The sequence below is a fragment of the Podarcis erhardii genome (assembly GCF_964252035.2).
Source record: "Podarcis erhardii genome assembly, chromosome: 15".
Classification (NCBI taxonomy): domain Eukaryota; kingdom Metazoa; phylum Chordata; class Lepidosauria; order Squamata; family Lacertidae; genus Podarcis; species Podarcis erhardii.
The window spans coordinates 39,689,391-39,716,820 of NC_138505.1; the positions used below are offsets into that span (position 1 = coordinate 39,689,391).

Here is a 27,430-nt window from a genome sequence, read left to right on the forward strand (position 1 = left end):
GCACTTTGATATAACCACATACTGCCTTTTTGGGGGGTGGAGGCCCAAACTGGACGACCCCCACCTCCTCGCGCTACCTTCCCAAAGCCAACTAAGCAAGGCACTGGACTTTAGGAAGGAGGCACAAGGCTCTGGCAGGACCTTGAGAGGCAATAATTACACACTGAGACAAGAAATTCCTGCCAACCTAGCAGTTCAAAAGCACGTCAAAGTGCAAGTAGATAAATAGGTACCGCTCAGGCGGGAATGGAAATGGCGTTTCCATGTGCTGCTCTGGTTCACCAGAAGCGGCTTAGTCCTGCTGGCCACATGACCCAGAAGCTGTACGCCGTCTCCCTTGGCCAATAAAGAGAGATGAGCGCCGCAACCCCAGAGTCGGTCATGACTGGACCTAATGGTCAGGGGTCCCTTTCCCTTTAAGGCAAGAAATACTCTCCCTTGTTGTTTCTGTTTTTGTTATTATTTGGGATCTTTTGACAAAGGGCGGTATATAAACTGAATTTATTATTATTATTATTGTCATTGCAAACCTTCCTGTTATTGAAGTGCCAAGTAGAAGTGGTGTTCCTACCAATTCTATTTTGACTGTGACATTTGCTGTAAACCGCCTTGAGATTTATAGCTGGAAGCAATAAATAACACCACCCCGCTCCTTCCCCATTATTATTACTATTATTACTATTATTATTATTATTATTATTATTATTATTATTATTAGGGGGCGGCATTTATCGTGCAGCTGCCTCCCCCGCGGCGCAGACTGAGCGCCAACCGCCCGGGAGATACTAATCTCTTTCTCCCGCTTCCCGCCTCCTTCGCCTCGCGCAGCCGCAGTCGCACGCTCCCGTCGCAGCCCCCGTCTCATTGTCGTCGGGGTTGGGGGCGTGTCCTCAAGCCGTAGGCGCGCGCCTTGGTTCTTTTCCGTCCACGCTGCCGCCATTTTGGTCACGTGAGCGGAACTGCCTCCTCCTCCTCCTCGGCAGCAACGGTACCCTAGCAACCGTTACCAAGGGCCCCGGCAGGAAGAGGCGGGGAAGAGATGGCAATTTAGAGGGGGCGTTTCGGGCGAAGGGTTGAGGTAGTGTGGGGGAAACCTGGGGGTGTTTGTGGGAGAAAAGAGCGGTGTGGGGAAAGACTGGCTAATCCCTTTGGAGATGGGCGGTCAGGGAGGGGGAAGGACCCGGAGGAAACAAGGCAAGGGTTGCCATGGCAACCCCCGCTTGCTCCAGTTTAGGGGAAAGGGCCGACTTGGGGGAATGGCTCTGGCACCTGGCGGGGCGAATCTCCCCCTTAAGGAAGGGGCGGGGGCGCGGTTCCTGCCTGTGATAGTAGGAGGGGCCCCAGGAGATGGGATCTGTTGCCGTTTTATTCCCTTTGGAAAGCTCAGTACTGTAGAAGCAAACGTGGAGAGACGGGGCTTGCAGCCAACACTTTGACAAGAAAGGGAGAGGAAGAGAGGTCTGCATAACAAACAGGCTGCAGCAGAGTTGGGCCTTTCCCCCGTGGGTGGGTAAAGGGGACACCCTTCAACGTGAATGTGAATTTTCCCTTGGTATAGTAGGCTGATTTCCATATGTGTGCACCACTCTCGAATAGAAGTGGTGAAGTGGCTTCACCAGTGTTCATGGGCACATCCCAGCCAGAATGTGAGAGGTAGGCCCTCCAGAGAAGGGGGTTTGGTGTGGGGAAGAGTCTCCGGGGCCAGGAGTGCTAAAAGTGGGAAGGTGTTTTTTTAATGCATTTGCACCAGGGCAGTTTTTTGTTCATCTTGCTCTCTAGAGGTAGACTGCTGCAACACACAAATATTTCATCTGTCAAACCTACAATAGAAGCAGAATGCAACACCCCCACAACCACCTGTCTGAGGTTTTAATTTTTTAAAAAAGTTTTTGCAATGATTTTTTTGACTCGTGTTTCATGATGCTGCTTTGTCTCTTCTGCAGATAGCTACAAGAGTGCCACTATGAGTGACCAGCTAAAATTTATTGTTGAGAAGCTCAACAAGGAGCCTTTTAAGAAGAACTTCAATTTAATCACATTTGACTCATTGGAGTCAATGCAGCTGTTACAGCTGCTAAATGATGTTCTGGGAGAGATTGACCCAAAGGTAAAGATGTTGAACTACAGGTGTCAAGAAACTTGCTGATTATTAATTTGTCTCAAAGGTTTATATCCTGCCTTTATATCAAACGATTCTCAAGGTGGCTTGCAGTAAATTATAATAAAACGTGTACCTCAAGTTGTCAGGCTGGTGGAAGGGGCCAGACAAAGTGTGTTTCCCATTGGCTCTGCGATTCCAAGGCAAATGGCGACCCTGAGTGTTCTTTCTCCCAAGGGTGGGGTAGCAATTTTTCTGCAGCTGCTAATTCTCTCGCCAATGCATTGGATGGCACTGATTATTGGACCTAACTTAGTCATCTTCATTAATTTCAATGGGTTTACTCAATGGGTTTATTCAACAAAGAGTAAAACTTGGTTGAATACTACCCCAGATTCAGAACAAACCAGGATCTTAAACCAACTTCAGACTGTGGTTTAAGACCTATTCTGAACTTGCTAATCATAGTTTCCAATAATGGGAAGCTACAGTTAACTGAAGACTTCCTGGCTTACACCAAGAAGGGAAGAGCGAAGGGGCACTTTTCCTTTTCAGCTTATTAAACAGATTTGATTGCCTATGGCATGTTTATTCCAGCATTCTTTTCTCTTAGTGGCAAACAGATTCCTATAGAAAGCCCCCAAACAGAACTTGGGTGCACTAGCCGTTTCTCTCTTGTGTTCTCCTGCAACTGATACTTGGAGGCACACCACCTCTGATACTAGAAGTAATATAGGTATCATTATACCTTTATCCTCCATGAATTTGTCTAATCCCCTTGAAGAGCCATCCAGGTTGGTGGCCACCACTACATCTTGTTGCTGGGTCTGGCGCTCTGATTTGACCTGCCTTCTGTTTCTAGGCGTGACTGACCAGTCCCCCATGATATCGCCATGATCCCCCAATAACTTCCAGAACAACATTGCATTGAAATGCTTACCTTTTTAAAATGTATGCAGCCACAAATTAATGGATAAACACTCTGGGCACATAAAAAATGAAAAGGTCAGAGCCAGCCTGCCTGCCTGCCTGAAACTTGGGGAGGGGGAATTGAGTTGCAAAGGTTCATGGAATGGAAGATGATAGTGGCCTGGATGAAACCTGCCTAGTTATATGTGCAACACCTCACTTAGGAGTTTCAACAGTGCACTAATCATTAATTAAAATCCATTCTTCTTTGCTTTACTTGTGAAATGAAGCTTGTCTTGTTTATTATGCCTTGGTTATTTTAAAAATTTTCAGCAAGTTGTTGACATTAGAGAAGAGCTTCCAGAGCAGACGGCTAAACGGATGTTGAGCCTTCTTGGCATTCTTAAATATAAACCTCCAGGAGGCACCAGTGACTTGTAAGTATTTATGTCCTGTTGATAGTTGTACAGTACAACCACTGTTGAAGCTATCTGAACCTGTAAAAAGACATAGAATTAACATATAATCAATTCATCTTGTCACTTACGGGAGCATAGCTTTGACTTGTTTGCCTATTTGTACTAAATTTGTTTCTTATCATCCAATCCTTGAGACATCTCCACTTTAAGAGTGAATGTGTTTCAGGGAGCACTGTCAATTGCTTAAAAGTTAGGTATAAAGTTGAATTTAGAATAGCCCACACTGAATGTGGAGTCCCTGAAGGTGTGCTTTCTGTTAACTTTCCAGAGGCTGCAAGCCTCTGGAAAATATGTCTAGTTGCCTTTCAAATATTTATGATGTGTTGTAACTTGCTCTTTGTTGCTGTATTCCTTGTTTATTCAGTAGCGTCTTTTCCTGATACTGGGCACTAGAGGGTGCTATTACATTAATGTTTATTGTGTGTCAGGTCCCCTACCCTGTAGGTTTACATTCTAAAATAGAAAATGCAGATTCAAATGAGCAAGGAAAATATACCGTAGTGCTCCCTAGTATAATCTTACTAAATGCCAGCTTACATCCATGTGTGGGACAAACGGCTTGCCTTTGGCAGTCAGTCAGATGATGGATCTGGTGCAGAGGCCCTCTCTTCACATTTGCATGATTCCAGGGGAATGATAATATCAGACTCATTCATGGTGTGGCCATTTGATACAAAAAAGCAGGTCCCAACACTCATGGATGCGACTATGATGCATTTAGATTACAGTTTGGTGGCTGCCGCTCAGAGCTTGATTGTCTGTGTCCCATGACAGGCAAAAGTGATGGAGGAGGATAGGGCTTTGAGAAGGGAGCAGTAAGGACTAAACACTGGTAGCACAGAAACAAAGCTGCTTTGCAGGAAATGTAGAATTTTTTCAGAGAAGGTGGGTGGTGGCTGAGGTGATGTGCGTGTGACATTGTGTGGAATGGACTAAGATGGGAGAAGTAATCAAGGCAGAAGTGGACTTGGGATAGGGTCAGAAGCAAGCTGGGCCAAATTATCATAATAGGAGCCTAGAAGGGGCTGGATGGAAGAGTTGGAAAGGCTTGACCTCAAGTGGCCTGCAGTTTCCCTGAACATGCCGCAGACCAACCCATAATACTTACTCTTTACTACACGTTCTTATGCACCTCTTTCCTTATTATCCATTTTATTTTTATGCTGTTTTTATGAAATTGCTCTTTCTAGTTTGTGTGTGTGTGTTTTATTTTTACTTAAGCTGCCCTGCTAATGGATTGGAGAGCAAAATATAAAATTTAATAAATGAATCCTTCCCTGGTATTCTTCTTTCCTTCTCACAGTTTAATAAAATTTGAAATTTTGCAAATTTTAAATCTATAAACTAAAAAGTTTATCGTGCTGGTTAAGAAAATTTGTGGAGTTTTGTTCTTACCACTGTTCTGTAGTTGCAGATCTTTTTGGAGCAGTACTAAAGGTAAAGGTAAAGGAGCAGTACTGTAGTAGGTTAAAAGCCCACGTCTAAGTATTTTACTCTGAATTAAGTCTTGCAATGGTCAGTGGTGCATGCTTCCAAGAGCTTGCGTTGAAGATAGTTTGGAACTTGCGTTGAAGATAGTTTGGAGCTTGCGTTGAAGATAGTTTGGAGCTTGCGTTGAAGATAGTTTGGAACTTACAGTTACTGCAGAATGCTGCTACTTTGGTTGCAGAGTGATATGCCAATTCAGAGTTTTGTTCTGCCCTGACTGAGTTATTAACTCCTGAGCCCGGTTTAAGGTGTTGTCATTGACTTATAAAACCCTAAATGGCTCAGGGCCCATTTACTTGACAGAGCACCTCTTATATTGATGGGCAATGCCCAAGGAACAGGGTAAGGGACCCCTGGACGGTCCAGTCGAATTTGACTATGTGGTACAGTGTTCATCTTTGCAAAGTTTGCTTTGCAGATCCTGTGGCCGGTATGACTAAACCACTTCTGGTGCACAGAACACCGTGACAAGTGCCAGAACGCATGGAAACACCATTTACTTTCCTGCCACAGCGGTACCTATGCATCTACTCACACTGGTATGCTAGGTTGCCAGGAGCTGGGACAGAGCAAAGGGAGCTCACCCCGTTGTGCAGATTCAAACTGCCAACCTTAAGATTGGCAAGCCCACGAGGCTTGGTGGTGCCACCCACAGTGCCACCTGCATCCCAGCCCAAGGAACAAGTGACCTTATAAATGTGTCCTCTCACCTTTCTCTGGAGGTTCCTAAGTCTTCATAATTGCTTCAGTTTCTCCAGTTCTTGAATGAAAAAAAATTTTTTTTTTTGCTGTCTTGAAGATGTGTTTAGCTGGATTTGATCTCATAAGTACAGTCTACAGAAATTTTAACTTCCTGCTGTTGTAAGGTTTTCAGTGATTTTATGGTTTTATTTTGCTGTTATATACTTTGTGTTTCATGTTATATACTTTTGGTTTGTTGTATATTTTAAATGTGAACTACTTTGCGATTCCAAATAAATAGTAGTACAGTCGTACCTAGTTTCTCGAACAGAATCCGTTCCGGAAGTCCATTTGACTTCCGAAAACGTTTGTAAACCAAGGTGTGGCTTCCGATTGGCTGCAGGAGCTTCCTGCACTCAATCGGAAGCTGCGGAAACCACGTTGGACATTCGGGTTCCAAAGAACGTTCGCAAACTGGAACACTCACTTCTGGGTTTGAGGCATTCGGAAGCCAAAACATTTGAGTCGCAAGGCGAACCAAGGTACGACTGTATATAAATTGATTTGAACAAACAAACAAACAAACAAACGTGTTTTAGGATTGCAGTCAGACATAATTTCTCAAATTTCTGATTAATGAGGAACACTCCTTTTCTGAATTAAAAACAGGGACACCCTAAACACTTATACCTGTTAACAGTGCTGGAGCACATTACAGTGGTGCCTCGCAAGACAAAAAGAATCCGTTCCGCGATTCTCTTCGTCTAGCGGTTTTTTCGTCTTGCGAAGCAAGCCCATTGACAGCTTAGCGGATTAGCGCTATTAGCGGTCTAGCGGCTTTTAGCGATCAGCTGAGAAGCGGCTTATCAGCGGATCAGCTGTTAAGCGGCTTAACAGCTTAGGAAAAGGGCGGAAAAAGCAGAAAAAAACTGCGGGAACTCGCAAGATTTTTTCGTCTTGCGAAGCAACCCCATAGAGAAATTCGTTTAGCGAAGCACCTCCAAAACGGAAAACCCTTTCGTCTAGCGGGTTTTCCGTCTTGCGAGGCGTTCGTCTTGCAGGGCACCACTGTAGTTGCATGCAGAAGACCTTAGGTTCAGCTCCTGGTATCATCAGGTAGCATGAGGAAAATTCTCAGGGATGATTCACACCCTGGCCGGCACTTTCTTGATCTCCTGCCCTCAGGCAGAAGATATAGAAGCATGATTAGTCACACCAGGGTAAAGAACAGTTTCTATCCGTGGGCTGTTAGGCTGCTGAATGAAAAGATAACAACAGGGCAACTGGCTTTCGGGTTTGGTGTGTGTGTGTCAGTAAACGAGGGGAATTAAGACTAAGAGAGCTGAGTGGGGGGTGCTCGTGTAATCTCACTGTATACAAGTTGTACAAGTGACAATAAAGTATTTCAATTTCAGTTTCAATCTTCTCCTGAGAAAGCCACTGCCTGTTAGAATAGACAGTACCAGGCAAGGTGGATGAATAACAGGGCCTAATGTAAGATAGCTTCCTATGTGCTCTCACAGAGAAAGGCCACGCTTCTGTGTGTCTGCTGAGTCACTGCTTTAGCATGACTCTTTAATGGAAGGAGGCCAGCCCGGAGCAACAACTTGTGCAGAGAGGCATCAGCCTGCTTTAAAGGCAGAAAATTCTATCGCATCTTTGCTCTCACATTGATTGAATTATCCAGAGCAGTGACTCATGCAGAGACACAGCAGGCAGCCACAACCATAGGCATGTATTTCAAGGATGCCTAGAGTTCAGGCTTGTTGGATCTATTTTGTCTTTTACTGGAAGCCTAAGATCTAGCAACTACTAGAGTCAGGTGGGAAAGATTCACAGTTAGTACTGAAGAACTGGCTTCTTCTGAGCACATTCTGAGCTTAGGAACATGTTTTCAGTACCAGAACTGAGTTCATTCTCCTTTCACGCAAAAGCACACTTCTGGCTATCCCAAGCTTTCTTAATTGAAGCAATATAATTTAGGGCAGTGGGGTGAGTCATTTTGTGCTGCTTTGTTAAATTATTGGCATGAGTTTCTGACTCCCAATCTGTTGCAAATTGCTCTGAGATCTAGCAGATGATCACATTCTGCCTTGTGGTGTACTTGGGACTTACAGAGGCCTTTTTTTGTTTCCCTCACAGCTTGGGAATGATTCAGTTAAGAGAAAGATCTGTGATCTACACTGTCCCTTGACCAATGGCTGTAGGGAAACCACTGTCTTTCAGCTTATCTCTCACAAACACAATCTGTAAATTGAATGTCAGGAGCCACAGTGCTCTGGTGACTTTGTTGCATGTCTGGCAAAAGTAAACACAGCTGGTCTGGAAGTGACGTGGTACCCACGTCCATTCACAGCTGGGTTCAAAAGCTCCAGTCGGGATGAGGGCCTGGGGAGAAGTGACATCAGCCATGTAAAAGGCCCACAGAGGCAAGCACTGTCATCCAAATGCTTGTTTTGACCTTCAGAAGTCTTAAATGATTGGGGGGCAGACTATCTGAAGTACCCACCTGCTTTCTTAGGTAAACATCTGAGGAACTGTTTTATATCCCCCTCCCCAATCACTTAGGTGGCATAAGTGAGCATATGCCTCAGGGTCTTTTGGGTTATGGTGACATGACTGTGGAGCAACCTCCTCGGTCAATTTTTGCCTTTCGGTTGCAGCTGTGGAATATTATCACATTGATGCTGCTACTTTTTAATGTGGTTTATCTTTTTTGGGGGTTGGGCAGGATTCTTTTGTTTCCAGTGCTGTTGCTGTTTTTTATTTGCCTATATTTGCAGGTTGTAAAATGCTTTGAACATTAGAAAAAGAGCCAAGTAAATGTTTAGTATTAATTCTTCACCTTCTACTAAGCACTCAAGGGTGGGGTGGGGGGCTGCTGCTTATGTTTGTTTCAGACTTCTTTTCTCTCAGTAGAGCTTGATGTCACTGTTATTGTTATTATTCAGGAGTACGTTCCGCCAGGGTTTAGTCATTGGAAGTAAGCCTGTCATTCATCCTGTCTTGCACTGGCTGCTTCAACGGACAAATGAGCTGAAGAAAAGAGCCTATCTTGCACGGTTCCTAATCAAAGTAGACGTGCCAGCAGAGTTCCTTCAAGATGATGCTGTGTCAGATACCAATAGACAGGTAGCATTTGCAACACATTTCTTATCCAGATTGTATTTCTGTAATAATGTTGGTTAAAACCATGGCAGGTTTCCTTGAATGGGTATAAACCTTATATGCACTGGGAGAATCATGCAAAAGGCATATTAATGAAAGCCTTTAAGGCTGGTCAAATACAGAAAGCCAGGATAACCTGTATATAATCTGGAATTGTTTAATTATCAAGTGCTCAGAGGCATCTGCTTGGATGAGAGAGCATCCAAATGCTACCGGATGCATTTGCTGCTCTCAAGAGGGGTCAATGAGCTTTGGTTGTCCCCAGAGAAGCTTCACCTGTATAGTGTGTTGGTGGGTAGAAAGTTTGGAAAATGGCAGCAGAAATAGTGCATTACTTTGGTGTTTCCTCAAGTGTGTGCGCATACCAGGTAAAGCAGGAAAAATTGCTCTTGCCTTGCATGGAAGTTAAAGCAAACATTTTCCCCACATTGATAATATCCGATTGTAAAATTAAAACTAAACAAACACTGCCTTTAGAGCAGGGAATGCAGCTTGTATATTTATTCAGTGTGTGCCACTCCTAATTTGTATAAAGATACAGCTCCACAGTTTCCATTATGTAAAATGTTTCCAATAATCCACTGGCTTCTCCAAAATAGAAACTATAATAAAACACCACACTTAAAACAATATGTGAGGGTTTTTTAAACGCTGCTAAAAATGAAGAGATTTTGCTGGTAATATTTGGTTATTTATTTGTGTAATATTTTAAGTTATGACCTGAGATATTTAAGCTACGTATCATTACAATTTGTGTGTGTGTGTGTTTCTTCATTTTCTGCTAGAGTTCCTTACATACAGAACAAACATGGCTTACACACAATTTCTAGGCCCAGAATTAAGCTACATTAATTCTGATGGTTATGACCTGCCCACTGGTCTGCTCACCTGAAGTTAGAGGAAGGACCCTTTGCTCACAGTTTTGATCATGTGAATGTACATTATTTCATTTTTTCAATAAAAACTCAGTCTAGGGAATCTGCCCAGGGGCACCAATGAAAACCTTAGCAGGCCCTTGGTTAGCAACTCCTGCTATGATTTAATGAACTCTTGACGCTGCACTGTTAACATCAATCTTTAGTCTTCCTAGAAAGTATTTTATGGGGCAAAAGGTGCAGTTATCTTCTAGGAGATCTCTGTGAATGAGCGTGTGATGTGGTCACCTTGTGTATTTTTCCTGGTACTGAGGAATGCTCCTTGTTATTAGACAGCAAGATTATCAGAGAGTATGTTTGTATAATCAGTATTGTGTGATTTCCACAATCAGGACATAGCAGACTTCTGTTGTTCAGAGCAGTTGTCCCTCTAGTTTTGTGTTATACCATGTTCTCCCTAGTATTCTCTCAAAACTGAATATCTGTCCACTGGTCCAAACAGCTTAGCAAACCCTGAGTCATATCATTTGTTTTAGAAGTTTACTCTTTTTGCAGTATGAAGAGCTGATGGAAGCATTCAAAAACCTACATAAAGAATGTGAACAGCTGAAGACATCTGGTTTCTCAACTGCAGAAATACGAAGGGTAACAAAGAGGGAGACATTGCATATACTGTATATTTTTAGCTGTGCTTTTGATTTTTAGATCAACTATTGTAGCAGCCACTATTTTGATTAAATTGATTGTATTGATCTTTTAGCATGGCACCCTGTGCTTTGGAATTCACTGTTTGTTACCATTAGGCAGACACACTCACTATATTATTTAAACACCTGATGAAAACTTTTTTTGTTTCAAAAGCCTATCCAGACACTTAGCCTTTGTTTTTGAATTTTGTTGATTTTATTTTGATTAAATGGCCTATTATACATTTTCTAAATAAAATAAATGCATAATTTAGCCTTACAAGTATGTCTACAAATGTTGCTACCTGCAGAAGAGGGTGATTGATTTTTTAGTGAGACTCGGTAAAATATAAGTGATACAGCAGTTGTCACTTGTCTTTCTCCCATTGGGGCTTACTACTAAGAGCATTTCTTAAGTCTTTGCTGTCACACATTCAAGAGGTTCAACTACTTTTCACCGAAACTGCTAACCTAGCCTCGTCTAACCCCCTGTAAATGCTCTTGAAAAACATCATTTGAAAGGCAATATATACATGGATTAATAAATAAAATGTAGCTAACCAGAAAAGCATCCAAAGGGACATAGTCACCTTATGTTCAAAGCAAATTTTATTTCTAGCCCATCTGCCCACTCATAACTTTGTTACTTTATCTGCCCCAAAAGACATTGTTTTTTTTTAGGGGTATTGAGATTCTATGTGTTGAATGACTTGAGGCAGTTTGCTCTTTTTTCTTCTTTGAAGCACTAACAAACTCTATAGGATCTGAAGAGTACCTCTTTGAATATGTTGATTTGACTTTGATTAACCTGTACAAAACTAAGAGGTAATATAATTAAAATCCCGAGCATAAGTGATTCAGTTACATGAATATTATGATAGAGTCTTCTCTTAGTTCCAGGTGTGTAGAAAAATAACTGATTCTGGTGTGTGTCATATTTTTTCTGTCTTGACGCTTTCTAGGATATCACTGCTATGGAAGAGGAGAAGGATCAGCTGATGAAGAGAGTAGAGCGTCTTAAGAAGCGGGTAAGTGAGAGCAGCAAAGCTGTGGCATTTGGATGTCATCATCCTTGGCTTGCAAGTTGGACTGGGGAATGCAAACAAGGATTAAGACTAACATGTTGCACGCCTTGGGAAGGAATCAAGTGGCTAAGGGAGGAAAGAGAATCTTCCCCTCAGGCAGCAGTCCAAGACTTTTAAAGGCCTCGAGTCCAACACTTCAGTGTGAGCTCCAAGAAGTGTTGCGTATGGGGAGGAAGTTTGGTGTGAATCTGTGAGACACCTGATCACCCTAATTGATTTCTCAGCTATGTAGCAGTTAACTTGCTTTGCTTATCCTTTTACCGTAGGTGGAGACAGTGCAGAATCATCAGCGGATGCTTGAAATGGCAAGGCAGCTTCGAGTGGAGAAGGAGAGGGAGGAATCTCTCTCCCAGCAGAAGCAGGAACAGAAAAATCAGGTACCTGTGCAAAAGCATGCCACTTAAATTAGGGGTGGTTTTTTCCAATAAAATAAAACCTAAGTAATTTTTGTAAATAAAATTGCATTTGGCTTTTTAAAAAAATGCCAATATTGTCACTGGATGATGACACTCCTCATTTACAGAAGTTTAAAATCTAGTCTTGGTATGAATTTCTATTTAGATTACGGAGAAATTGGGGTTGTCATGGCTGTAAATTCATGTATGCTTCTGGATACCAGATGCTGGGGACAAAAATCAGGGAAGATTATTGCTTTGATGTCACTGCTTGTGAGCTTCCAGAGGTATCTAGCTGGTCATAGTCTGAAAACAGGATGCTGGGCTAGATGGACAAGTTTCTATAATGGTCCTCAAAATTTAACTCTTTGGTGCAGTGATAATTGGAACGTGATACATTCATCTGATGGTGGTGTGGTCATCTGTTGACCTTTCCAATAGACATTTCTAGCTGCATTCTTGGCCAATGTGGGGCAAAGATTTACCAGGCCCACCAAGCTGTTCCTGCTCTTGGTTTGCTCAATGGTACAGCTGGTTGTAGCACTGTCTTGCCAGATCTGCCATCATAATGCTTTCTAATTACTTCCTTTTAAAGGCTGAGGGAAGGGGGTATATTGTGTGTATTCCCAGCCTATTCAGTAGGGTTTGCATAGATGTTTCCTCCCTTTTTGCAAATTGCTATTGTGTATTTTTGTGTACGTTTCCAAAGATTAAGCTTATTAATAGACCTGTGCATATTTTCTAAGCTTTTTCATGCAGAGCAGAGGCTGCAAAGAGTCCAACTCCAGCTAAAGGATATGCGTCATGCAGCAGTAGATTCAAAGCCAGAAAGTAAGTAGGAGTTCTAAAATGTTTTTCCCCTCCTTGTCTACTGCCAAAAACCTAGGACTTTTTAAAAGTCAAGAAAGATAAAATTTATACCCTCCTGAGTTTACATTTTCATATTAAAGGTTTGGCTTGATGTAAGTGTACAGATTTTTGAAGATCTGAATATTGCAGATAAGATCTGAACATGACTATATTCATGACTGATGAGCTTTTCATTGCTGCTGTTAATAATTTTATGCTAACCTTTTGATCCTCACTTTATAAATGAAGCCAAAATGTGGGCAACTATATCTGTTTTTAATGTGTGACATTTTAATGTATTTTTAATCTTTGTTGGAAGCCGCCCAGAGTGGCTGGGGAGGCCCAGCCAGATGGGCGGGGTACAAATAATAACTTGTTGTTGTTGTTGTTGTTGTTGTTGTTATATGTTGGGTAACTATACCTGTTCATATTTGTCTGCTTTTACTCTGGTCTCTGTCTTTCCAGAGTGGCAAAACCATAATAGTGCCATGTACTTTGATGGCTCTGCTATAGAGGGAGGGATGGGACAACAGGGGCCTCTCCATTGGCTCTGCTCAGAATCAACTGCCTCTCCTACCCAAACTGTTTCTGTTTAAGTCAGTCATTAATAAGGACTTTGTAATTTTAAGGATTGGTGCATGAGATTGCTTGTTTTTCCTCCTCTGTCCCCATACATTTTCCCTTTTATGTCATGTGTTTTAAAATGTTAACTTGTGGGCTGTATCTTTCTTGTATCTATTATTGTTTTGCTCTTATGTAAGTTGCTCTGGGAACATTTTCGATGGAGGGGGAGTGGAATACTTCCAGTAAAATAAATAACTGAATTGTAATAAGCAGCTAGAAAATACCAGATATAATCTCTGGCATTATAAGGGATGGTGAGACTTTTGTATTTCTATATATACTTATCTTCTGTTAACTCCCAGAAGCATAGCTGTCAACCTTCCCTTTTTTTTTTTTGCGGGAAATTCCCTTATTTCGGCGCTGTTTCCCGCTGCTTCCCACTGCTCTCCCAGATTGTTAGATATCCCATAGACTGTCCCTGGGACAGGTGAGGCTGCTGATCCCTTATTTTCAAGGCTGCTGATCCCTTATTTTCAAATCTGAAAGTTGACAGCTATGCCCAGAAGGACCCTATTCTGTAGTGGTTCCTTGCAGAGCCACTGTGAAGCACTGAAGAAGATGTAATGGAGCCAGAACTTCCCACTATTTCTCCTGGCCAACAAGGCCCTTGAGGTGTAGAGAGGCCGGTGTAAGAGAATACATCTGGTTTTTTGAATGAGTGGGTGCCAAAGTGTATTGTGCAGGATACAATTTATGTTTAAGGCTAGTTGGTCCTGCAGGTAGGACTTCAGTTTCAGTCAGTAAGCACTCTTTGACCACAGCTATATCAGACTGCCTGCTTATCCTTATCAATGTCTGTCTGAGAGTTGAAGATTTAGTATTTTCATCCTCAACTAATTCTGCTCACTTTCCCCCTTCCCTATCGGATTATGGTATTTTTTATGCAGGAGCAAGAGGAGGACACTCTAATTTTTGCTCTTGACGGAGCACTCACATTGAAATGCCATGTAAATTCCTAGCCAGTACCACTTTGATCACATTTTTGCTGTTTCATAGTAAGCGAGAGAGAGGTTTATTTTAAGGAAAAGCTTTAAGTCCTAGTTTTCAGGCACTCCTCCTGATGACATCAGTGTGCAATTAATAAGAGAAGCCTAAAGCCCTGCCAGAACATTTTGCCATTAAGAGTTATTAGTAGCTTTAAAAAAACAAAAAACAAAACCCAACAACTTCAAGTACATCAGCTGAAAGATGACGTATTGTACGATTTTAAAAGTTAAGTACTGAGTGCCATCTGTTCCTCCTCGGTTTATATGAGGCCTGCCATCCTCTGCATAGTTTCTCAACTGTAAGTTGTGCTGAGATAAATGGGTCTTTCCTGCAAGTAATTGATGATAAAAATGTACTTTCATTAAGTTGAATACCAGTTGGTTATGATCCACCTAAAGTTAAGCATTTTAAACTCTCATTGACTTCTGAATGCTGTGAGGTGGTTTCTGGTTAGTGTGACTGGCCTGCTGTCGAGGCCCTGATCTCACAGTGGAGTGGTGAGATAGAACGAGCCACACACATGACTGCTCTTAAATTATTGCTGCCAGGCATTGTGGAGTCCAAATGGCAATCTTGTTTTTCTGGGGGAGCTCCGGGCAATGAAACAGGCAGGAGGACAGCTGGAGTAAAACTAGTGTAAGTCTCAGGGTGGCAACAACTGAACACAAATGAGAACACAGAATTGACCCTTCCATATAGCGTTGATGGCAGCAAAGACAACTTCTTGGTCATTGAAGAAATGTAGCATGCAGGAAAGGGTCAGCTCCTCCTGGAGGTATAGTCGGCACTGACTGATAGATCAGGTGGTGGTGGCCAGCTGAAAGGGGAGGGAATCTCCCACCAATTGTCAGCCTTGGCTCTACCTCTAGTGAGACTTGGAATCCCACCTTTGCCTCCTGGCATGCAGTTCTGCCTAAGTTCCATTTGAAATTAAAGACCTTTCAGTGCATTTCATACATTTTGGATTCCCCCCCCCCAGCTATGTTATAACTCCTTTACCGCTAACTTAGTGATGTGCTGTTGTTGGCAGTAGGGTTTGCACACAAATTAAAAACACTGCTTGACTCTGGATCTCAGAAGACAAGTGTGACTTGAGCTCTGCTGCTTGCTTGCAATTTTGTTTGAAGGTATGCATTTAGCCCGTGTATTGGGAAAGCCGCTGAAATTTCTAGCTGGGGCAAGTTCATTAGTCAGGTCTAGTCAGGTAAGTTTTCTATTTCCCCATGTCTGAACAAGCCACTAATTCACTCTTCCGGAACCTCTCTTATAACCATAAAAAATGTGAACGGAAAACATGATGAATCACTATTAACAGCTTTTCACATATGTCACTGGCAAAAATGGAACTCAAATAAGCTTAAGGCCCTGAGCCAAGCACACTATACAGCTTTCGTGCATAAAGAGTCTAAAAGAAAATGTTTTTTTAGAAAAATAAAAAGCTTCTGAAGTGGGTAATGGAAAGACCTAAAGTGCTCTCTATTATTTTCCCTTTGGCTTGAGAGTTTGTGAAAGGCAATGTTTTCAGAAAAAGTTCAAGTAAGCTGCCAAAATGAGAGAGAGAGAGAAAAAGAACTAGGTAATTCCTTTCCCTATGTGACTAATTCCACAGAGTTTGAGAACATTTTACTCTATGTGAAACATCCAAAGTAGGCTAGGCATCTGTTGTTCTTTGTGTTCACTTAACCAGTTAGTTTCCACGTTTTACCTTGTGTCTCTGGTTTCTGGCATCAGTGGAAGCTTTAGAACAACCTTCTTCAACCTGGTACCCTCTGGATGTTCTGGACAACTACCTTGAGCCCCAGTTGTAATCCAAAATATCCAGAGGGTACCAGGTTGAAAAAGGCTGCTTCAGAGCAGACATATCAGTGTTTACTTTAGAAGCCTTTTAAAAAAAGAGATGTTTCTAATAGTATGTTGTATATATTCTGCACTCTAATATCTGTTGGAGAGATCTATTGTAACCATATCTCATGTTTTCCTTATATGAAAGTTACAAATGCCTTTTTTTTTAATTCATTCATCTCCCCACCTTCATTACATTTATATTCACTTTTCTATTTGAAATTGTATCGTCATTAAAATACTGAAAGGCTAAAACACAGCAGCTATGAACCAATTCAGCATAAAAGGGAACAATATTTAAAACAATGACCAGGAGTTAAAATTAATCCACCAACAGCTATTGAAAGAAATGCTAATAAAATTGATGTCCTTTGCTTGCTGGAAAAGATTGAGCTAAGCAAACATCACTTGGAAGCATATTCCATAAACTTAATGCCACAAAAGAGAATGTTGTGTGTGTGTGTGTGTGTGTGTGTGTGTGTGTGTGTGTTTTCACTTGGCAAGTTAACACTTTCCCCCTGCCTGTGAAAGCACACCTTTAACCAACTTTAAAACAGGAAATTTGCAAAAGACCACTGCTTTAAGGCAAGCTCCTTTTATATTTATTGTTCAAAATATATTTTAGAAAGTTGTTTGTTCTCTATGCATTTGGACACCTCTTAAGATATTGTAACCAAATTTCGCCTGCTTGTTCCTGAGATCAAGGATTTTGAATTCAAGATGGCAGCCTGAACCTTCAAAAATGGACTGATGTTGGGGGTTCTTAACATTCCTGAACAATCGTGGGTACACAGCTGCTAGTTTAAAATATTTCTGTGCTGCCCTTCAGTTTGACCAGCATCATCAAAACAATATTATGTCTGTTTTTAGAAGCAGAGAACAGTCTGTGCTCAAACTGAGAATCATCTTTGCACATTTAGAATATTCCTAACATAGAAAAGAATACCAATTGGCTATTCCAGAACTTGGACATCCAATAAGCTTAAGATTAGAGCATGAATGAGGGAGATTGTACATTGAGCTATCTGAGTATAGTATTCCCAGGAATGACACCAATTTCAATTTAATGAACTTTTGCATGAGAGTCTGTATGTGACAGCCCAGTTTGTAGCCTGATTCTCAAGATCTTCCATCCACACAAGCCTGGGTGATGTTAGTTGTCAGTTGTCAGGGCTCCCATCTCAAATGCTATGACAGAGGCTGTTATGTGCAAGTAAGAAAGCTTTATTCAAGGGCTTACAATGATACAGGTCAGGTTACAGGTACATATGTGGTTAGGGAGTTCGAGAACAGCAGCAGGAGTCCAAGAATGGGCAAGCAGCCGTGGCCCTCCACCAGCTTTTAAAGCTGAGAGGTGGTGCACTCACGAGATTCTCTCTATGAGAGTGGGGGCACTTGGAAGCAAGTGCTTTTGTGAGGGGCATGGGTCTATTTCCAACAATGAAGGTGGCTCCAAGTTCCTGGTGATGGGACAGAGGTCAGTCTCTCTGGCGGCTGCTGCTGCTGCTCAGCTTCCCTCCCTTGCCTAGTCCTCCCGTGCTGCAAGGGAACCATCCCACTGTGTGGATGGGACAAGACAGGGAGCCAACAGGACTGCCTCTGTTTCCCCAGCTCTGAAGGCAAAGGAATGGGAGCCCTCTTAGGACAGCACCCTCCTCCTGCTCGCCTTCCTCACCTGTCACTCCCAGCCCCATGCCAGACGGTATTGAGGGGTTCACAACAGCAGTATGCCTTGAGGACCATACCTATACTCAGTATTGCCAGTGAACCTGAACATTGTAGCCCTGTTCTGAATAGATTCCTGGTAGGATTGCTCCAACCTTTTCCCTGTGACATGCCTGCTCCACCCCGTCTGCATTTCATACATTCAGTTTAGCCTTTGCATAGTGGTTTACACATACAGTAGAGAGGACCTACGTGACTGATGTATACACCGTAAAATCTTGGACATTCTCATCATAGTCCTTTTCTTCTGGATTTTGAGCTGGTGTGACATACTTGATTAAGGTATTACAGCATTTCTCAACTACAATGAGAAGGAGTGACCTACTGTTAAAACCTAAAATATAACCCTTCATACCACCCCTGCAAGTATTAAGAAATCCATAACCAAATCACCAGGTGGCAAGAATTCAGGCCTGCCTGGAAGAGAGGATTTGTATAGCTTACAAAGTTATATGCTACTAGGTTGTGTTTTCATCCATATACAGTGTAAATTGCAGCTCAGGAGACTCCTTGTTTGCAGCAGTGTTGCATCCTTTTCTGTTGCCTGGGACGTGTGTGTGCAGGGGCAGAGCACAGAGGGTCAATAGAACCTCCTGTGCCAGGCCAACCAACGCTGCCAAGTGCATGCACAAAGGGTGCAAAGGGCTCATGGAGGCCACACATCCGCTCAGCCCTGGCCACTGGAGCCAAACAGGGCTGTGTTGTTCTTCTGCCTGCCCGTGCAGGGAGGAGCCCGGCCAGCCAATGTACCACTTGTTGTGCAAATCCCCCCAGAGGGCATGGGGCACTGCAGCCAGGCCAGGCTGAGACTCAGAGACCTCCGGTGTCAGGCAGAATGGGATGGGGATCCTTGCATGGGGGCACCTAGCACGTGCCCCCTAAAAATTGTGCGCCTGAGGCTATGGCACCCCTTCCTCCCACTATGCCCCTGCTTGTTTGTTGGTACAGAAATAAATGTATTTGACTGTTAAATACTTTTGCTTAAATTACAGCTATTACAGCATGAGACCAAACTGACCTTCTCATTACTTTGTTTAGGTATGTGTTCATATTGTTCGTTTTGGTTTTCCAGGCTTAATGAAGAGACTGGAAGAGGAGACAAAGTTCAATACATATTTGGTCTCTGAAAAATTTCCTAGAGAACTGGAAGTAAAGAAACAGTCTCTGTACTTCTTGCAGAAAGTAGTTGCAGAGCCAGCAATGGGCCAGTCTGATCTCAACGAACTTGAAACCAAAGTATGTTGACAGGGAGAAAGTTCAGTTCCCATGTTTAAGGGCTCAAAAACATCTGACGAATTCATTTTAAAAGCAGCTATTTCTTTGTGCATCTTACTCGCTCCATTCTTCTGGTGGTTGGTCTATAACCGCAATGTCCAACTCCCAAGAGTCTGCAATCTACTCCCACTCTAAAAACACTGGCAGCGATCTACCCATTGGATTGATCAAAGTTGTTGAGCTTTTGGGGGGGGAGGAAGATTGGTATATGACATGGGACACCTTTGAAGGTTATTGTGTCATAGTAGTTGGGGGGAGGGCAGCATGTAAATAACCTGTATTACTGGCATCTTTAATAAGAGGGCATTATAGTACTGCATGCCCCATCTGAGGCAAACAGATTATGTTTTGAGAGTGGGCTGAATGTATTTGAACCATAATGTAAAAACGTATGTGACCAGACTCAGCGTGTTTTCTGCTGGCCTGTTGTCAGATTTTTGTTATCCCTCACTACATCCATCAATATTTTAACTTGTTCTCTGCTTTAAATCATAAGGAAATTATTTTAACTTTTTTCAAGAAACTCCAAGGTGCTCACTAAAATACACATACAGATTATTACTCAAAGCTAATTAGGAAATTATATTACTCATTTTGCATTTCAAAAGGTTATTTCTTCACAGCCTTATGTGTTAGAGTTATGTCCTCTCAGGGCTTGCAGGAAAATGGAGAAATAGGCTCCATATATTTCTGCAATAATTTGAATGCTGAGTGTGATTGGCATTCGCATTGAAGTAATAACGTACACGGTCTTTTTTTTTGTTTCAGATACTAACATTATGACTAATTTGGCATAAAATTTAGCATAGCAATTTTCCTTCTTATTGCAGCATTTGAAATGTTGAAACCTAGAGCTTGTTAAGGCTTGATAATTGACTGCAATACCTCGGGTTAAGAACTTAATTCGTTCTGGAGGTCTGTTCTTAACCTGAAACTTTCTTAACCTGAAGCACCACTTTAGCTAATCGGGCCTCCTGCTGCCGCCACCGTGCGATTTCTGTTCTCATTCCAAAGCAAAGTTCTTAACCCGAGGTACTATTTCTGGGTTAGCGGAGTCTGTAACCTGAAGCGTCTGTAACCCGAGGTACCACTGTACCGTTTCTTCTGTGTTTGGGGGAAAGAATAGGTAAAAGAGAATACAAAATTTTTCACATAGATAATCTTGAATAAGCTCCAGATATGCTCTGACATTGATCAGAGATGTAGTAAGGGAGCTAGGAAGCACATAGACACAACCCAAATTGGCCCTGTGAGTGAACAAATCCTTCACTTTTTTTATTAGGTTCACTGGAATTTCCCTTCCTTTTGCAGGTGTGCTGAACTTGTGGTGTGAAAGAGCATAACTGCTTAAAAATTTTAAAAAGTAGTGAATTCAGTATTCTGATAAAGTTTTTGAGGTTTTCAGAGAATCAATAGACAATTATAAAACATCCATAACGTTGCTGTTAAGGCTTCAGTTATGAACTAAACTGATGGCCTCAAAACATCAGTTGGGATTAATTGCTATTCAAGCTATTTTTGTTGGTTGCAAAAAACTCAATACTTTCAGTGGGACTTACAGCACAATCCTACATTCAACTAAGTTCAAGGGGGCTTACTCCCTGGCAAGTGGAGAGAGGACTATCGCCTAAAGTCACAACTAATTCTGACTAGATTGGAATCCACATCATTTGGTGTTCCTCAAACTATCAAATATATTTTAAAAATAGAAATTAGACTTTGAAATCTAAAAATAGATCTAAAAATAGAGTCCACCTTTTGGTACCTCATTTTCAAAAGGCTGAAATTGAATATGCACCACAATCAGAGTTTTTGTGAGCATCAAGGCACTCAAAAAGTTCCTGCATTTGTGCGCTTACATATTGGTCTGCTCCCTCCACCTCTCGCAAGGGGGGGGGGCAGGCAGAGATCTGTGTGTTTGTGTTCCTTCCTCCAATTGCACACCTTCAATAATAGATCAGTTTTTGCACCCACACAAGGTGAGACTGGCTGTGCCTTGATCTCCCTCTATCAATATCCATTCATTGGACTTTGGCTTACCCCAAGTTTGGGAAACCCTGATCTAGGGCATCCCATATACCAGAGTGCTTAGTTGCTTAATCATTCCACATTTTTTAAATAGGTATTTTAAATTAATTTTTCATTAATAACAGTCCAATGCAGACCACATTAATACAATACCAAATCATAATACAATCAAAAGAGCCATTTATTCAGTTCCGAATTAAACATTTTTGGATGACTTTGCGTGTTCAGTTTATCAGGAGTTGATTTTATTCCTTGGTCCTGCTCCAATTCTCTTAATTAGTCGAAATACAACAGTTCCAGTCTTAATCCTTTATTTTAGCAGCCGCTGGTGTGATGACTTTCATTCATATTTAACAAATCCATATCCATTTACTTGCAAAGGGAATTTATCTCCTGTAACTTTCTGTGTGAAATATTTGTTTACATTTGTCCTTTCCTTCATGTTGTAATCAATCAGTCCTCTTCAACATTACTCCTCCTTCAAGGACTCAATTATCATTACGCCACAGCTTCTCCATTTTGCTTTTTCAAAACTGAAAGTATTCCGGTGTCCAGCCGTGACTCCTGGCAGACTTCCAGCATTGTCTTCTTTGATCCTTTCTGATTGTCTAACAAGCTGGTGTGTCACCAAAACCATAATAAATCAGAGTTAGAGCCCCCTTTAGAAGGTAATGTCACAAATCATTACAGTATTTTACACAGTCTATTCGTTCAAGTACTCCGTAAAGAAAATTATAAAGTTCTTGTTGAATCCCTCTTGCATTCCATTTATAGTTGTAATCCATTAATAATTTCATTCCATTAGTAATTAATTCTTCTTCACTGAAGGCTTGCCGAATCATAAAACAACAAATATAACGTAAAAAGAGAACAAAGGCTCCCCTTCACTTACATAGCAAGCCAGTTACGAAGAAATCCTCTCCAGATCAAAACCTTGGCACTCAGTGGCTGATTCATTTAGTAGGTTATCTTGTCTCCTTCATCCACAACATGCCTGTTTCTTAAATCCAAATTCAGATCCATCTTAAAAAACAGAAGTACCTCTGCTCATGGCGACCACGTTGGAGAGTTTCCAATATGTGCAGTGCTATGCACTCAACTTCCCTGCCCCCGCCTTCCATCGGAGCGAGAGGCAGTTATTGGACAATCCGTGGAAGTTCTCCCCCCCTAATTGGGGGAGGGACTTGCAAGGCTAATTACTTTCAGATTATCCTTAATTAGCTGCACGGCCAGCATCCGCTATCGTGGGACCTGCTGTTCGCCATGGCGGCAGCACCAGAAGTCAGTCATTCCACATTTATGTCCTGCTGATAATTTTGCAAACATAAGAGCCCCAACATTCTGAACTCTCTCTCCAGTGAGGCCCACTTAGCTTCCCCTCTGATGTCCTTTCATACAACTCATCTTAATTCGTTTCATCTGTTTTTCAATTTGATTTGATTGATTGAATTTATATACCACACTATACCCATATTTCAGGGTGATTCACAGAACAAAGTCAAAATATAAACCACGAAACATATAATCAAAATAAAACAACTCAATACCCCCCCCCCATATATAATTCTACAAATATAATTATTATATATGTAATATATGTAGAATGCAGGATATAAATTGGAATCAGAGAGAGAGAAAAGATCCCTGCTGGATCAGCTCAGAGCTTTATCTTGTCCAGCATCTTGGTTTCCCACAGTGGGCAGCAAGATGCCTCTGGGAAGCCCACAAGGAGGGCATGAAGGCCATGGCAGTAGGAACACTCATGTGACTCATGGTAACAGATCCCCTGTCAGGCCTTGATTTAATGTATACTATTGTTGTGTATGGCACTTCAAGGACTCTTTTGCAACAGAACTGCCTATGCACCAACTGAATGTCCAGGAATAGACTTCTGGGGGTTATCCCAGGATACCTCTGGGCTTCCTGGACATTATCCCAGGGCATCCATTTTATATTCATGAACTGGAGCCGCAAATGTCCCTTTCACACAATGTCTTCATTCATGAAACTCCAAAAGAATACAAAGTCCTTAGCAATTGTATATTAACTCAGAGTCTTTTGTGAGTTCATTCCAAATAAGTTTCCCCCATCTTTGGGTGAAATAGTTGAATGCATTTGTCAAAAGAATTGTGGGTATAATGGCCCAGTTTGCACGTCACGTCAAGCTGTAATTAAACTAAACTAGTGCAGTCTGGCTTGTTTTGTTGTTTGAACAGGGGCTCATGGTTTGTGTTTTTCTCCAAACAAGCCAAGGTTTATTCTTTGCTTGGGGGATGCAAACTACAGCCCAGCTTCAGATAATGCAACAGAAGGAGTGCAGGAATAGTGAAGCACCCACGATTTCAGCTATTATAACTGTGGTTTAACGTGATGTGCAAACCAGGCCAACAGAATTCTATACTCGCTCTGCACTGATATTGGAAGGGGAAAATAAGCACCTCCTATATGAGGATGTTGATATTTAGAAATCTTTCATGTGCAAAGCCATGAGCCTCCGAGAGAACTCGTTTCCAAGGTCTGTGTCATGATATAGTCTCAAAATCTTGAGACATTCCTGCAATACAGCAACCTTCAGAGGGATAGCCATGGTCTTTGTTTTGCAGCAAAACCAGCAAGGAGCCTTGTAGCACCTTAAAGCCCAAAGATATGTTGAAGAAGCTACAAGACTCTTTGTTGTATAGCAGTGTGCCAAAAGTAAACAAACAGGTATTGGGGAGTTTTTGCTATTTGCATCCAAACTGGCTGCCTAAAGCAGCAGCCTAGTGAGTGAGAGTGAAATGGAGTAGCTCTGTCCTTGCTCTGATTTCTTTTATTTTAACAAGTGTCTTGATTTATATCCAGCCATCCCACAGGGTTCAGGGCAGATTACAGAAATGGGCTGTGAAAGAGGAGCATCTGTGTCTTTTCAAAGCACAGTTAAATCGCAAGAAATTGTTCTGGGGAAAGAAAGAGGCTGGAATTTTAGACGTTTAGTCTAGTTATTAATCGTGACTGAATGAAAAGTTCACAGAGAGAAACACTTTGCAGAATGGGTCCACCAGCCTCTTTGCTTTTTGGCTCAGAGAGTTTGCTTGCTAATAAGGAATTTAAGCTTTTGGACTGGGAGGCTGAAGGGAATGGTGATATTTAAATAAATAAGGAGTAATTGCTAATGACATGTTTCCAGACACCCTGTGCGGTTTTGGAAAAGTCCTGGAGCTGCTTTTTAAAAAATTAGATCTGATACTGTGCTTGAATCCATTATTGACGTTTGAATCAATTTCTGGAAGTCTCTTCTGTTGCAGAGCAGTAAAAATGGCATAATTTTGCATTGGCTGTGAAAACCTTTTCTCAGATGACAAGCGTTCTTCGTGTTTTAATCTATATTTCAGATAAATGAGGTCAACATACAAATCAATCAGTTGATTGAGAAGCGGATGATGAAATATGAACCAATCGATAGTAAATTTTCAATGTATCGACAACAGGTGAGAACAAAGTCTTCTCTAAAGAGAAATGTTATTTTGAAAAATCATTTATTTATTTTTTATTGCATTTATACACAGCCCTTCATCTTAAGATCTTAGCGTGGTTCACTTACCTTATCGTGAGCAGCCAATTGCCTGTGAGACTTTGAATTTTGCTTATATTTTGATTTACAAATTTGATGATCAACCCACCTGTATAATGTGAGACAGCTCCAGAGTCAGTGGTCAAAATGTTGAGTTGGGTACATTAAAAAGGTAGGATATCTGGTTGCGAAGGTGACCTGAAGCATCTTGTTTAAGTGAGTGACGTGTTACAAGGTTAAGAATGCTACATAATGTGCTGGTACAAGAGACCAGCTGGCTCCTAATATAAAGTGCTGACGTCCCTTGGGTGAGCCATTCCAGGAATTCAGAGCGCTTCCCTTGGTCAATGACATATGGCAGACTCCTCTCAGCTCCACAGGGCACTGTCGTCGGCTTCACAAGATCACCCCATATGTTTTTAACACAATTTGTCACCATGGGCCTAGTTTGGAGAAGGGAAAGGCATGGATACCGTAGAGGCTGAATCACCATAGATAGGCTATAGAAAGCTTTTTAATCCGGTGAGTGGAGGCTGTTCTCAAAAACTGCCTACACTATTGCTGTATAATCCATGTTTTAAATAAGAAAAAACAGCAGGCTTGTGTTTAATTTTTAGAACTCTGTAACATAATCCGAAGCTGTATGTTTGAACTGCAGCCTTTTGGTACTTGCTGTAGTATAGAAATGCTCTGGAAAGCATTATTCTGTTAAAAGCAACACTAAAAATGCTGCATAAAAGGAAATAATGGATTGTGCTGTTTTAAAAATTATTGTATTTATCCCAAGGAGGCCTGAATGAAATAAAAGCATTCCTCTTTCATTATATTATCTGTCGCCACTTAAACTGGATTCTGTATTTCCCCCGTCTGTATGATGACCTCATAGAGTCCTGCTGATGGGTGGGGGGTGATGGGTGGGGGCATAGCTCAGTAGCAGAGTACATGGTTTGCATGCAGAAGGTCCCAGGTTCAATCCCTGACACTTCCAGTTAAATGCTGCAAGCTGCCTTGTGCAATTGTGTAAAGACTGGATGGGAAAGTTTTAGATAAATAAATGATCTTAGGTAACGGGTGCAAAAGACCTCTGGAAACTGTTGTCCATCAGAATGTTAATGCATGGTGAAATATTAATGTGTTGTGCTCTTAAAATTGCCATTCCTACCATTTTCAGGAACTTTGTTCTTATATTTGTCTGATGGAGAAATGGTGTGAGAATCTCTAACTTAAAACTACAACAGTTCAAAATAATAATACAATGTGTATCCTTCTGGCTATAATACCCACACTTCTATCTAGACTATATGTTTCAGATTTAAAAATGTGACTGTTTTCAATTTCTTAAGCAACATTTGTTTCTATTTTAGAAGTCTTATCAAATATGCCTTGTAACATGGATACAGACTTTTTTTCAATTTATTGGTGTTTTATGAGTCTGTTCTGCTTAATCTGTGTCCTGTGTTAAAGTTTTTTTAAAGTTAAATTTAAAGTTAAATTAAAGTTTTTTTAAAAAAATTAAGTGGCACAGTGGCCACTTACCCACACCCGTGTTGAGGAGGAATTATTTCTAAGTAGCAAGGCAGCAAAGTCCTTTTACAGGAAGGGGGGGATCTGTTTTCCTTCTCCTTTCGAGGTCATTATGTGTCTGAAGTACTGAAGTACCTAGTGCAGCTACATGAATCCAAGGATTTAGTTTCAAGTCTGTATTGTATGCTGGCATCTCATGCCTTGATCGTTTCCACTCTGCCCATTGTGCTGCCCTACCTGGAATGTTTCAACTTGCTGTGTGCTGCAATGATGATTGATAAACATGACCCAACAGGCCTCCATCATTTCCCGGAAGAAGGCAGCCAAGGCTGAAGAGCTTCAGGCTGCCAAGGAAGAGCTGTCCAACCTAGAGAAGCAAATGTTGCAGAAGTCAAGCCAAGCCCGGGAACTGAATGGCGCCGAAGTCTTGAAAGGGGATGAGGTAAGTGCAGGGTCAGGGTGAGTGAGGAGAGAAAATGTGAAAGCTTGCACATGTGTCATGAGCTTATTGTACATACACCCTCCATTCCAACAGTTACTGCTTGGGCAGCCAGTGTGGCTGCTCTGGGAAAGCCTCTCAGATCAAAAGCAATTTGTCACACTGCCTCGGCAGCTGATATTAGAGGATTGTGAACCAAGAGTCCCCATCTTCATCCAGATGTCTTGTTTTGCTTTTGTCTCTTGGCCTCCATGTTTAACTGTTCCAGTGGATACCATTAACTCCCAAGGACAACTGAATAGCACACACCATTTTGGCACACACCGTTCTTACATTTCAGGTTTGACAGACTGGTCCCTTACTATTTTATTTCCATGCTTTTATGTCACCTTTAAGGCCCTCTTAAAGTGGCCCATGGGAGCCACGTGCAGCTCGCAGGCAGCAAACAGAGATGCTCTTATTGCCTCCCTTTCTGCTTTTACTGCAGCTTTACATGGGTCTGAGAAAACTGGGAGCAGGCAGAAGTAGCATCAGCCATCTGTGGGGCTCCACAGTCTTTGGGTCTGGGGGCCATGAGAGACTGTGGGAGGAAAGGGTAAGGAAAAGGTTGGGAGAGGTTAAGAAGCAAGACTTTGAGGCGGACCGTTCAAGGAAGAAGCAGCAGTCACGGTAGCTCTTGCTGAATGCAAAGAACTTAAGCATAGAGTTTTGGCCCTTCCTCTG

General features: G+C 41.8%; 1 protein-coding gene across 2 annotated transcripts in view; it reads left to right on the forward strand.

Moving 5' to 3' along the window:
• The first annotated feature begins 920 nt into the window (after positions 1–920).
• The window catches only part of IFT81 (intraflagellar transport 81), a 54,957-nt gene continuing 28,447 nt past the window's right edge, over positions 921–27,430 (forward strand). Inside the window, exons 1-11 of one of the 2 annotated variants that reach the window (XM_081842251.1) lie at positions 921–1,078; positions 1,944–2,107; positions 3,341–3,444; positions 8,607–8,787; positions 10,254–10,343; positions 11,347–11,412; positions 11,736–11,846; positions 12,611–12,695; positions 18,964–19,127; positions 24,566–24,661; positions 26,564–26,710. In XM_081842251.1, the coding sequence (XP_081698377.1) occupies positions 1,964–2,107; positions 3,341–3,444; positions 8,607–8,787; positions 10,254–10,343; positions 11,347–11,412; positions 11,736–11,846; positions 12,611–12,695; positions 18,964–19,127; positions 24,566–24,661; positions 26,564–26,710 (1,188 nt within the window). In that variant the 5' untranslated portion in view covers positions 921–1,078; positions 1,944–1,963. Of the gene's footprint in view, positions 1,079–1,205; positions 1,459–1,943; positions 2,108–3,340; positions 3,445–8,606; positions 8,788–10,253; positions 10,344–11,346; positions 11,413–11,735; positions 11,847–12,610; positions 12,696–18,963; positions 19,128–24,565; positions 24,662–26,563; positions 26,711–27,430 lie in introns of those variants that run through there. The other variant, XM_081842252.1, reaches the window with a different exon arrangement.